General features: G+C 48.5%; 1 protein-coding gene and 7 non-coding genes across 9 annotated transcripts; all 8 read left to right on the top strand.

Moving 5' to 3' along the window:
• The first annotated feature begins 1,180 nt into the window (after positions 1 to 1,180).
• On the top strand, positions 1,181 to 1,252 carry TRNAC-GCA (transfer RNA cysteine (anticodon GCA)). The gene has a single exon. It is a non-coding gene; the product is annotated as a tRNA-Cys (tRNA).
• Positions 1,253 to 1,524: 272 nt separating this feature from the next.
• On the top strand, positions 1,525 to 1,596 carry TRNAC-GCA (transfer RNA cysteine (anticodon GCA)). Its single transcript has one exon. It is a non-coding gene; the product is annotated as a tRNA-Cys (tRNA).
• A 436-nt stretch (positions 1,597 to 2,032) lies between these two features.
• TRNAC-GCA (transfer RNA cysteine (anticodon GCA)) lies at positions 2,033 to 2,104 on the top strand. Its single transcript has one exon. It is a non-coding gene; the product is annotated as a tRNA-Cys (tRNA).
• A 359-nt stretch (positions 2,105 to 2,463) lies between these two features.
• Positions 2,464 to 2,535, top strand: TRNAC-GCA (transfer RNA cysteine (anticodon GCA)). The gene has a single exon. It is a non-coding gene; the product is annotated as a tRNA-Cys (tRNA).
• A 425-nt stretch (positions 2,536 to 2,960) lies between these two features.
• On the top strand, positions 2,961 to 3,032 carry TRNAC-GCA (transfer RNA cysteine (anticodon GCA)). The gene has a single exon. It is a non-coding gene; the product is annotated as a tRNA-Cys (tRNA).
• A 425-nt stretch (positions 3,033 to 3,457) lies between these two features.
• Positions 3,458 to 3,529, top strand: TRNAC-GCA (transfer RNA cysteine (anticodon GCA)). The gene has a single exon. It is a non-coding gene; the product is annotated as a tRNA-Cys (tRNA).
• Positions 3,530 to 3,923: 394 nt separating this feature from the next.
• TRNAC-GCA (transfer RNA cysteine (anticodon GCA)) lies at positions 3,924 to 3,995 on the top strand. The gene has a single exon. It is a non-coding gene; the product is annotated as a tRNA-Cys (tRNA).
• A 1,338-nt stretch (positions 3,996 to 5,333) lies between these two features.
• CWC25 (CWC25 spliceosome associated protein homolog) lies at positions 5,334 to 12,180 on the top strand. 2 transcript variants are annotated; one of them, XM_059830345.1, is made up of 10 exons: positions 5,334 to 5,364; positions 5,730 to 5,902; positions 6,130 to 6,366; positions 7,084 to 7,153; positions 7,673 to 7,800; positions 8,038 to 8,107; positions 8,600 to 8,790; positions 9,356 to 9,460; positions 10,059 to 10,220; positions 11,389 to 12,180. In XM_059830345.1, the coding sequence occupies exons 1-10, from the start codon at positions 5,347 to 5,349 to the stop codon at positions 11,501 to 11,503; spliced, it is 1,269 nt and encodes a 422-aa protein (XP_059686328.1). In that variant the 5' UTR covers positions 5,334 to 5,346; the 3' UTR covers positions 11,504 to 12,180. The 2 variants fall into 2 exon arrangements, with proteins under 2 accessions (XP_059686328.1, XP_059686327.1); XM_059830344.1 differs by having other exon boundaries at positions 9,374 to 9,460.
• Positions 12,181 to 12,203: the final 23 nt, after the last annotated feature.

The raw sequence follows: 12,203 nt of genomic DNA on the forward strand, positions 1-12,203 counted from the left end.
CAGTCCTCGATTTTTGTTCTTCCTCTCCTGCAGCACTGCGGTTGCACACGCAGGGAGAGCTGGATAGTGGAGTCATTCCATAGCTGTGAGGTGGAACAGAGGTACCGGAACAGGAGTTTGGGATGTGCAGGTACGTGTCCTTCTCACAGCTTGTCAGGTGGGGTTGTCTGGAGTCAAATGCTTTGCTGGAGAAGCAGTCATCTTGAAATGAGTCAGGATGTTATTAAACAGCTGTTTCACCTAACCAACATGAATCTGCAAAATACTGTGGCCTGAAACTTGTCTCTCAGATGTTCCTGCTGGATAATCGGGAGCTGTGCACTGGCAGCAGCTGGGGAGGGGAAACTTGGAAAAGGACTTACATGGGCTGAGGGCCTCTCTCTTCTCTACAGGCTATTCCACAGAGCAGGCGAGTGGTCGTGGCTTCTTCCCGGCAGACCTGGAAGCCCCGGAAGGGTACAACGGACACTCTGGCTGTCACCGCAGCACTCCAGACCTGCGGCTGAAGTCGATCTCTCTCTTTCTGAGTGGTGACCATCTTTCCAGTCCACTGGTGATGAAGGAGCTGTTCCTCAGACCTGGGGAGAGGCGCAGAGACCCGCTATGAGTAAGGAAGCACCGCTAAAATAAAGGTGTTCTCCCTTGACCTATTTGAAACAGTTTGTACCAGATGTTTGATTTGCAAAGGCTCTTTCTGAGGCGGGGCACGGCACTATAGTTGGATGAAACACTTTGGGTGTTTCTTTTTCGGTGTCCCCTGCTCCTGGGCAGTTGGGGCAGGCAGAGGCTGTGGGCAGCGTGGGAGGGGTTGTGGCAGGTAATTCGTCCGCAAGGCTGGTGCGCTCTGTAACGGGAGGGCACGCCCTGAGACCAAAGAGAGGCGCAGCCGAGTGCCTTCAGCGGTGTTTTGAAGTCAGTGTTTCAGAGCGTTCTTTTTTCTCCTCCACGATGGGATGTTTTGGAGAAAGCTAACTGGGAGTTCCTTAGCTTGGCCCCCGGGAGCCTGGGTGCAAGTGTGGTGAGAGAGCCGGGGTGGGGTTTGAGGTGAAATGAGGGGTGAGGCGAGGTCTGTTGTGTGTGAGAGGCAGCGCTGCAGGTGTGGTGAGCACTGGCGGTGGAATGCAGCAGAGCCGCCTGGTCGCTGCCCACGAGGAGCCGTACCGGGCAGTTTCTCATCAGTGGGGGTATAGCTCAGGGGCAGAGCATTTGACTGCAGATCAAGAGGTCCCCGGTTCAAATCCGGGTGCCCCCTCCCTTTTGCTTCTTTTTGTCCGGGAAACGTTGGCTTGGAGCTCTTTATTGCCATGCTTTTCCCCAAAGCGTCTGCAGGCTACGTTCCTCTTGTTGATCAGGTGCTGGGGAGAGGTAAAGCAGCAGATTTGCACAAGAGAAGAGGACCACCAGTGGGGTGTTTGTGAGGAAAGAGAGGAGTATTTCCCGAGAAGCTGCTTGTTGTCCTGGGATTAATTGGGGTGTGCTAGTGGTTATCGGGGAGGTTTCTGCTGGGCAGGTGTGTGGCAGGCAGGGGGTATAGCTCAGTGGTAGAGCATTTGACTGCAGATCAAGAGGTCCCTGGTTCAAATCCGGGTGCCCCCTCACAAGCTGCTTTTTCTTGGGATTTTGGGGTGTTTGTTCACTGGAAGGCTGCCTGAGAAGGTCGGCTCAGCTCCCTCTCCTGATAATTCTTTTTCAGGTTACAGTCAGAGCTGGGAAGCGTGGGGGAAATGTCAAAGACTCTCAGGCGGTTGCTGTGTCAAGTTACAGTCTGCTCAGAGAGAACAGACTGCAACTAGGAGAGGAAACGGAGATACGGCCAGAGAGGAACCGGGCCAAGGTCGCCTGGGAAATGAAGTACGGAGGCAGCATCTGTCTCCTGTGTTGGAGTGCAGAGACTCGGCGTCTATGCTGCTGTCGCATTTCAGTCCTGCAGTTTCTGCAGCAGGATGTGATTCCTATGGAAGAGAGAGGCCAAAGATTGGCAAGAACATACTTCAGACGTTGTGTTGTTGGTGAGTTGTCAGGTGTGCACGCAGGGGGTATAGCTCAGTGGTAGAGCATTTGACTGCAGATCAAGAGGTCCCTGGTTCAACTCCAGGTGCCCCCTCTTTTCTTCCCCCAAAACCTTCCTTTTGCCCAAATTTGTCCAGAAAGAAGGTGGAGAGCTCTGCTTGGGTCTTGTGAGCTCGTGCTGCGCAGTGAACGTTGGCTTCTGAGCTTCAGCGTTCAAGGAACTGAGGCCCTGGCTGTTCGGGAACTGCAGAGGTCGTGCACTGTGTGAGAAACTTCTGCTTGTGTCTGTTTCTCTCCTTTTATGATTCTCTGGAATTATTCCCTGTACAGCCTCTGACAGGCACGTTAAAAGGCAGAGGGGGCTGTCAAGTAACAGAGTCTAAGCAGCGGGCACAAAAACTTGTTTCTCTCTCTCAATGTTTTTAAAACCTGCTTGTGAAAGGTGCTAACGCGGGGGGTATAGCTCAGTGGTAGAGCATTTGACTGCAGATCAAGAGGTCCCTGGTTCAACTCCAGGTGCCCCCTTTGGGTTCTACTTTTTCCTGGAAAAAGTATGAGGAGCGTTCCACACTTTTTAGCTCCGCTGCGCTTGTGCTGTGCACAGAAGGCGGGTCTCTGAACTTCACTGTACAAGACAGCACTCAGGTAAACACTCCCTGCTAAAGTCAATATCCGTGTCAGTAACGAAGCAAAGGAACATGTTTGTTGCTTGGCCATAGCAGTAGTTCTGATCAATGAGGAAACTGCTGTGGATGTAGTTTGTGTGCGTAATTAGACCCTGTCTGAGTGTGTTTGTCTCCAGATCGTCTGCAGTAACTTTCTGTGCACAATTCTGTTTGTGCATTAGCACGCAGAAGAGAGTGCTGTCACATAGCACAATCTAACCAGAGGACATAAAACCCGAGCTATAGATTAAGTTTTTTATTGCTCCTTGAATGAGTGCTAATGCAGGGGGTATAGCTCAGTGGTAGAGCATTTGACTGCAGATCAAGAGGTCCCTGGTTCAACTCCAGGTGCCCCCTTTGGGTTCTACTTTTTCCTGGAAAAAGTATGAGGAGCGTTCCACACTTTTTAGCTCCGCTGCGCTTGTGCTGTGCACAGAAGGCGGGTCTCTGAACTTCACTGTACAAGACAGCACTCAGGTAAACACTCCCTGCTAAAGTCAATATCCGTGTCAGTAACGAAGCAAAGGAACATGTTTGTTGCTTGGCCATAGCAGTAGTTCTGATCAATGAGGAAACTGCTGTGGATGTAGTTTGTGTGCGTAATTAGACCCTGTCTGAGTGTGTTTGTCTCCAGATCGTCTGCAGTAACTTTCTGTGCACAATTCTGTTTGTGCATTAGCACGCAGAAGAGAGTGCTGTCACATAGCACAATCTAACCAGAGGACATAAAACCCGAGCTATAGATTAAGTTTTTTATTGCTCCTTGAATGAGTGCTAACGCAGGGGGTATAGCTCAGTGGTAGAGCATTTGACTGCAGATCAAGAGGTCCCTGGTTCAACTCCAGGTGCCCCCTCTTTTCTTCCCCTAAAACCTTCCTTTTGCCCAAATTTGTCCCAGAAAGAAGGTGGTGGAGAGCTCTGCTTGGGTCTTGTGAGCTCGTGCTGTGCAGTGAACGTTGGCTTCTGAGCTTCAGCGTTCAAGGAACCAAGGCCCTGGCTGTTCGGGAAGTGCAGGGGTTGTGTGCTGTGTGAGAAACTACTGACTGTCTGCGTGTACCTGTCTCTGTTCTTGATTCTTTGTAGTAATCGTGTTTATCATAATTTATCATATTTAAGTCCCTCAAAAGACTCTGACAAGCACAGTAAGTGGCAGAGGGGGCTGTCAAGTAACAGTCTAACCAGCAGACCTAGAAACTTGTTTGTCTCTCTAAATGTTTTTAAAATCTGCTTGTGAGAGGTGCTAACACAGGGGGTATAGCTCAGTGGTAGAGCATTTGACTGCAGATCAAGAGGTCCCTGGTTCAACTCCAGGTGCCCCCTCTTTAGCTGCTTTTTCACCCTTTCTTCTTCCAGAGTCACCTCACAGACAGGCTATGGAGAGACCTTCTTAGCCCTCCAAGGTCTTGGAAATCCCTCGATGGTTTTTTGCCAAGCGTGGAACCAGACTTTGAGTTTTCCCCTCTCTTCTCCTTAAGACTGCACAAACAAGCTGGCCCGACAGAGGTGCTGCTGGTCTGGTTTTTCCTGCTTGAGTAATTGCCTTTAACTGAAAGGGTAATCAGCGCGTATAGTGCCTTTCTAGAAGAGGGGGTCTCTGCTGAAATGCTTTCTGAAGGCAGCTGGGGCTGTGATGCACGAAGCAGCCTGTGCTTGTGCTGCCGAGATGGCCGGTATCGCTGCCCGGGCCCCCGCGGGGCTCGAACTCTCAACCTCCGGACCCGCAGTCGGGTGCTCTGCCCCTGAGCTGCGCCCCCGGCGCGGGGCTGTCGGGGGGGACCGTGTTTGGCGGGAAGAGGTGGCTCAGGGGCAACGCGCCGGGTTGGGAACGGCGAGGTCACCGGTTCTAACCCCTGCCCCGGGCCGCCGCCAGAGGCAACGGGAGCCCACAGGGCGCTCTCAGCGTGCAGCACCGGTTCAGCAGGATGGCAGGGAGCCGAGGAACAGGCATTCCCCCCGTTAGTGTAATTCTAACACCCTGACAAACGTGCCCCCTTAATTGTGCTCTCTTCAAATGACTCACCCTAATTCCCTGGCACTTCTCTGCCCTTGCTTCTACCACCCTCCTTTGCAACAGGTGCAGATCTTGTCTTAATTCCAGTGCGAAATAAAAATGCAACACTTGTTTGTCTTGCAAGTGCAACAAAATAGTGTGGATGTCGAATCATGTAGGTTAGAAAAGAACCTTAGGATTCTTGAGTTGAACCGTAAACCTGACGCTGCCCCCACAGCTTATTTTGGAGCTGGTGGTTTTCTTCCGCTGAGCCAGGGTGGACCCAGAGCCCCAACAGCAGCGGGGGGAGAGGGTTCAGCTGACCGAGGCCCCCCTTTCCCACACACCAAGGGCCTCCAGCTGGATGTGGCTGAAACCTCCGCCCTGCTTTTGCACAGGGGCACCCCAATTTGAGTTACACCCCCCGGGGTATCGGCCGCTGATGAGGGAAAGCAAGCAACCTGCAGGCCCGCTGACAGCGAGACGGGGCCGGGCTCCGCCCTGCTGCGCTCTGCTCCGCCGCCTTCGCCCGCCATCTTGACTGCTCCCCGGCGCGCCGCGGCGGAAGTGACGACTGTGAGGCGCGCCGCGCGGAGCAGGCGGCGGCGCGGCGCGCTTTGATGACGCAGGCGCAGGCCCAGGCCCGGTAGCCGCGGGGGAAGCGCTCGCCCGACCGCCGCGATGGGGGGCGGCGACCTGGTGAGGAGGGTCCCGGGCCCGGGGGAGCGGAGCTGGGCCGGGCGGCGAGGGGCTGAGAGTCTCGCCCGGGGTACCGGCCGGGGCTCAGGCGGGCAGGGGGCCCGGGACGCGCGGGCTGGCCGGGGCGTGCGGCCGTTGGCCGCCGCTGGCAGCGGGGCCGTCGTTGGGAGCGGGTCTCGGTGGGGCGTGAACGCGCGTGTCGCGTTGTCCGGGCCTCGACCGCGGGGTGGAAGCGCTGCGGGCGATCGCGGGTCTGAGCGGGCCCTTCCCCGTGGCCACCGGCGAGGCAAAGCTCTGTGGGGACCTGCGGGCGGGTTTGGCGGCCCTTCGTTAACGGTCCCGTTCCGGCCTCCGCCCTCCTGCAGAACCTGAAGAAGAGCTGGCACCCCCAGACCCTGCGTAATGTGGAGAAGGTGTGGAAAGCCGAGCAGAAGCATGAGGCTGAGCGGAAGAAGATCGAGGAGCTGCAGCGGGAGCTGCAGGAGGAGCGAGCGCGTGAGGAGATGCAGCGATACGCTGAGGACATGGGCACCGTCAGGTGAGGTGGAGCTGATGCTCTCCAGACCAGTGGTTCCCAGGCCTTATAATTCTCTGAGGGCGAGCACTGTCTGGTGAGGTGGTACAGGTTCTCTCGGTGCCCTTGAGGCAGCCATGGGTTTAATGTTTTGGACGATAAAACGTTTACAGTCACCTTCATAAGCCAGTGCCTTAAAATGTAACTTTAGAACTGTGAGAAGGAAAATAAGATGGTCTTGTTTGCAATAGGAAAAGAGAAGAGAAGTTGGAGTGGATGTACCAGGGTCCTGGAGGCATGGTGAACAGAGAGGAGTATCTTATGGGTCGCCCTGTGGACAAATACGTCTTTGAGAAGACAGAAGACAAGGATGCAGGCTGTTCCAACGAGACAGGACTTCTTCCAGGCTCCATTTTTGCCAAGACAGGTGCCAATTCTGTCCTAGATATGGCAAATAAAATCCGGGAGGATCCACTTTTCATGATAAGGTACTAAATGTGGAGCTAAAAGCAGTTGTAGATGAGACAAAGCATCAGTATTAGGAACTTGCTAAGAGCTGTCTTATTTATCTTTGTAAAGACTGCTGTCGCATCTGTTCCTCAAAGCTATGTCTGCCCGTTTGTGAGCTCTAGGCTGTAGGTAGCACTCCTGGCCACAGAGAGGTCACCAGCCACTTACACGACTAGCAGGATTTTGGTTGTGTGTTCTAGACACAGCAACGTAACGTCAAATAATGTATTTGACTCAGTTTGCCACTTTTGGATAATTTTGCTGACTTGATTTCAAATGTAAGATTTTGTGATCTGAAAGAGCTGACGATCATTATCTAGATCATCTAGCTGTAAGTTGGTAAGTACGTATAAATGCTAAGATTGTTATTCCATATTGATTTGTCTCTACCAGCTTAGTTCATCCTTTTATGTGTATGTGAATGTATCTGGTCTGCTCTGAGAGTTCAGGCATTTATTGGCATTGTAGGCAGATTGGTGGTAAGAGAACAAATTTTTGTTTACCCTACTAGTTGCACTTTTAAATGGAGAAGAAAAGGACAGACTCCTCCTTAGTTGGATCTATTTGCTAAATGTACAAAACTTGCCTGTTTTCCTGCTTTATATGTTTTTAGAGCTTGCTTTTGATTGGTATCTTTCATGAAAATATGATGTTTTCAGTTGTTTGAAAATATTGATTATTTTTTTCTGCTTTAGAAAGAGGGAGGAGGAAAAGAAGAGAGAAGTTTTGAATAATCCTGTTAAAATGAAGAAAATCAAAGAATTGGTAGGTGTATCTCAGTAATCCTTTACAGACTGAAAGCACAGAATACACTGAACCAAGGAGAGGCTCACAGGTCAAAATTAGTATTATTTAGGATAAGGAGCTGAGTTCCATTTCCTGACTCTTTCACAGACAACCTGAATAAATTCTGCTTTCCATAATCCTGATATAATAGAACAAAGTTCCTTATCAGTCTCTCAGTGGGAATTAATTTATCTTCCTTTCAAATTCAGTGTTATTTTACTCTTCTTGCTCTTCTGGTGTCTGGGGTTTTTTTTTAGCTAGGGATTAGTTGTTGATTTAGTACCACAGAGTGATGGCAGACATAGGCTTGGACATGCACTGATACCTAGGGAAGGCTCTGTTAAGCTCTTTGATTTTGAGAGAGGATCTTGTTAAATGGTTTAGGTTTTGTTCCGGGAGCCTTTCCACAGAGAACTCTATTACTTTGGCCTTGCGATACTGACTGCCCAGGTGTAGAGGCAGTAATTATTGCTAATGAAATGGTGTCTTGCTTTATAGCTGCAGAACAGTTTAGACAAAAAAGAGAAAAAGAAGAAGAAAGAGAAGAAGAAGAAACACAAGAAACATCGGCGTCGCAGTTCCAGCAGTGAAAGTGACAGCAGTGATGAGGAGCGAAGCAAAAATAAGTATGTTTTGAGGTTTTGTAGTAAAAATACCTTGTTTCCTGGTTAAGTTAACTGTTTTTCATGTCTTTTTCAAATCCTGTCTTTGAGTCTTATCTTTCTAATTAATACTCTTTAATTGGCCTAAATGTTTCTGGATTGTTACTTTTGCATCATTAAATTATTTTTATGACATTTTAACATTTAAAAATATTCTTGAATTTTATCTGCTTCAAAAGTACTATTCTGTTTTCTCTTTAGGTCTCAGAAGAGGATGAACAGTTCCTCCTGGAAACCTGCTCCTTCCAAAGTCCCAGGATATGGCTTGCAAGTAAGTACGTGTGTTTCGCACAGTAGCAAGTAGTCTTTCAGTAGCAAGTGCCCTGAGTTAGGGAAGAGCAAGAGTTTTGGTAGTTTGTTGGAAGACTGCTTCACCAGCTAGAAGAGGATTATGAGGGGGACATTATGTAATAAAGTTCAGATTCAATTTGGAGCCGTCTAAGCCTTGAAACTAAAGTTGTTCAGATCCTGGTAGGACTTTTGTCTGCTCTAAATTAAAGTTAAGTTTTATTCAGTTTCTCTGCAGAGTCACACATCTGTTTAAATACTCTGCTCGACTGTCTTGGCAGTTTAGTCTAAAAAGATTATTTCTGTCTCATGTTCGATAGACACCAGTGTTAATAAGAACCTAGGAAGTGAGATAAGGAAACACAAACCCCAATGTACTTCCTGCACTTAGCCCAGTCTGAGGTCTCCTCTGTGGCCTGATATTGTTGTTGTGCTCTCACAAGACAACTCTCCTGAAAGACACTTTGAATTCCAGGTTAGAGGCTCTGACCAGAGCCACAGGTCTCGGAGCTCTCCAGCTGCCGGCCAGGAGAGGGCCCCACACAAGCACCGGGATCGCTCCAGGTCCAGGAGCCAGTCCCGCTCTCCTCAGAGACGCCCTAGCAAGAAGAATTCAGAACAATCTGGATGCAGAGGGTCAAGATCTCCTTCTAGACACAGTAAACAGTGAGTGTGGCTAACCTGGCTAATGTAAACCTAGGGCTGCTGGTGGGGGAGCTCTCTAGAATCAAAATCTCTCTTACTTAATCTCCTTCTACCACTTCAGTGTTCTGGCCACATTATTGCTCAGTTCTGGGTGTAAAGGCAGGAGCTGTGCAGTTGTGCAAGAGTGCAGAAGCACACAGGTTAGCTCCTGGAAAGGACATGCTGCCTGGAATTGCACTCTTCATTTGGGACACCCTGTTTCTAGGTGCACCCTTAGGTATTGCTGTGACTGTGCTTTATTTGGGCTACCGATTCTCTTTAAAGGGTATTTATTATTGTTGAATTATCTTTACTAAATGCTGGTAAAATCAGGTACCAGGTATTTATTGTTTGCTGATGAAATAATTAAAACTGAGTAAAAACAGATGGAAATTTACAGTATATTGAAAGTCATTAGAATTTGTTTTCAAAGTGGACAGGTAACAGTCCTGCAGTTACAGGAGATGTCTTGGTTTCAGAATGTATCCAAAAAAAAACTGGGGAAAGTTTAGAGGTGTGATAATGTTTGTTCATCTGTCCTAAAAAGGGTATTTCTGGGTTACAGACATAGCAATCGGGAGGAGAAAGGGAGAGCTAGAAGCCCTTCCCCTAAAAAGAGCTATAGACGACAGCATACTCCAGGTTACACAAGGTAAGCGAGACCTTGTCCCTGTGCTTTTGGATGGAAGTTGCCCTGGTGCTTGTGAAACAGCTGGGTGTAATCTGTGAATCAAATTTTAGTCTGTTAACTAAAATAGATAGGATCGGATGTCCAGGAAGTTGGGCAGAGAGTCTTAAAGTGCTCAGTTCGGTGCTCTTGAGCTTGACTGTTAGTTAACACCTTGGACAGCTTCCCAAACCAATTCACATGGTTGCTGGTTCGCCATGTGTCTTGCATCACTGTGCAAGGCAGTAATGTGAAGTCAGTCTTTGTCCCATGGACTGTTAATTAGAAGCATTCTGTTTCACTGTCATGGGGAAAATAGGACCTTGACGGCATCATCTTACCAGTCAATTAAAAACAAGAAGGCTGAAAAGAGGGAGGAAACAGACTCTTGCTACGGGCATAGTAAAGCAGAACATTTAGACATGTACTTACAAGCTTTGCTGATTGGTTACCAAAGAAAAAAACATGTTAAACACCCCTAATTTTGGGGCTTGTAAATCATCTTAAAGAATGGAAAGGAAGATTGGGGGGTGGGGCCCAGCGTGCTGTTGATTCACAGCAGTGATGTTTTCTACACAAATAGAAGGATCTCTCCGGAGGAACTAGAGCGTAAACGCCAGGAAATGATGGAAAATGCCAAGTGGCGGGAAGAGGAGAGAGCAAACAACCTCAGGAAACACCGAAAGGAGGAGGAGCTGGAGCGAGAACTGGAGAAACTCAACTCCCGAGATGGGAAGTTCTTCAAGTGAGTGTCTTTTATTATCTGCTTTTTCATTCAAGGGAAGTGTAGGCCACAGCTTCTGAGGAGTGAGTGATGGCCTCAACATTTGGGATGTTTCAGATTACGGTGTAAGATCCATCTCTACTCGGAAACCAGTAATCAGTTATTTTTTGCCATCCTGTAGACATGCCTGGTAGTGTTTTAGATGCAGATATTAAAAAGTTCTCTGTTTTTAGGAGCTTGCAACAATTTTAGGCCTGCAAGTCCGCTGGTAGTCTGTGTGCCAAGAGCTTGTGGGACTGGTACTTGTGCTCAATAAGAAATAAGACTGTTTCTAAACACAGGTGGTAACTTACAGTCCCCTGTGCACATGGCAGGCAAAGGAAATTGGAGTGGCACAAGGCCTTCCAGAAAGTGCAGTGGTGTGTGAGAAGTGGCGGTGTTACGTATTTTGGAGTGGCTGCAGCATAGTATTCTCCAGGGTCTATAAGGTAATCAGTGGAGAACGTATACTTAATTCCTGATGCTGCCCAGAACTGGGATCGCGTAAGGGCGGCCTAAAATCACAATAGATTTTCTCCATGAACAACATCTCTTGCGGAGAGGGATTTTTGCATGTTTCCTGGTGCAGAAGCAACTGGTTGAGCTAACAAACGTGTTTATTGGCACGTTGTTTGAAGAGGGAGATGGGCACGAGGAGATCATTCAGAAAAGCACAGCGGTGTGATCTGAAGTGGTAAAAGAAAGTGAGTGGTCACAAGGATCCCTTCTCTCTCCTGTAGCTAACGTAGTCATTGGCAGCACGAGCTCTGGCATTTGGGCTCCCAGAGGACTGCTGCCCTCGGCTCAGGAGCACATTGCTTTTCTCTCGTTTGCTTCACAGAAAGCAACCAAGTCCCCTGTGACGGATGCATTTGTAATTAACGGTTAGTTATATTTGGAAGATGGAGGAGACTTGAGAGCTACTGAAAATACATTTCTGAGCACTGATCTTAAATAAGGCATTGAATCTCCTACAAGACAAACTAAAAGCTCTTCAGTTCTTTCAGTGTAGACTTTAACAGAAAATAATTTGCTGTTTTCTATGTTGGATTAATTTAGTTAGATGACTTGGGGATGGTGAATCCTGCTAGAAATGGTGTAATGTTTGGAAAGAGATTCTAATATCTTTCTTTGGTTCAATTTTCTGCAGTCGCTTAAAACTAGAGAGTGCATCTACTTCCACCCTAGAAGATCGGGTGAAACGCAATATCCACTCCCTTCAGAGGACTCCCGCTGCCTTGGAAAAAAACTTTATGCAGAGATGAAACTTGTTCTTCCTCTGCTTCTGTGCAGAAGTTAAATGGACACTTACTCCCAAAGGTGAGAGACCTCCAGCAGAGACTTGCGGCTCTCTGCAGGAACACTTACCATCTCCCAAAGAGGCGCCGGATTTCTGTGCTGCAGCCCACAGCGTGTTCTGGACTTCTGGCGTTGTGAACACATTTGTAATGGGTATGACCTTGCAAGCAAACCTTTGCAGGAGAACTCGTGAGCTCTTGTATTCTATTTTTAACGTATTGCCAGATCTTTTCCTTCTCTCTCCACCTTGACTCGTATGATTTTTGTATATTGTTATTACCAGATTATGCCAGGTGGTAACTGCTTTCTACATTGGGCAGATTGTCCGAGCTCGTTAGACGACAGAGCACAAGACCTATTTTTGTTAATCCTTAAGAACCGGAGCAGAACAAATTCACCTGTGAGTTAATTTCATGGAATTCGATAAAGCTGCACGAGCAACGGACAAAATCCTGCTCGATGCTGTCGCCATTCAGGTGGGGGTTTGGAGGGTGATGTTAGACAGGTCTGCAAAATATCTGTAGCTGTTATTTGGTTGCTGACAGATTTGAGTGGGGTTCGACCCAAAGGGAGCTGCTTCGCAGGGAAAGGAAATGAGCATAGCTGATACAGCAGGTGTTTCTCTGGGATTTTGTAATGTAAGTAATGTGTATATGTACAGCAGTG

Source organism: Gavia stellata, chromosome 28, assembly GCF_030936135.1.
Source record: "Gavia stellata isolate bGavSte3 chromosome 28, bGavSte3.hap2, whole genome shotgun sequence".
Classification (NCBI taxonomy): domain Eukaryota; kingdom Metazoa; phylum Chordata; class Aves; order Gaviiformes; family Gaviidae; genus Gavia; species Gavia stellata.

What these genes read in the sequence shown, in the direction of transcription:
- CWC25 (XM_059830345.1), top strand. An exon ending in CCTTCTAGACACAGTAAACA is followed by an intron (nt 8,791 to 9,355) that starts GTGAGTGTGGCT and finishes TGTCCTAAAAAG; the next exon opens with GGTATTTCTGGGTTACAGAC. An exon ending in CGAGATGGGAAGTTCTTCAA is followed by an intron (nt 10,221 to 11,388) that starts GTGAGTGTCTTT and finishes AATTTTCTGCAG; the next exon opens with TCGCTTAAAACTAGAGAGTG.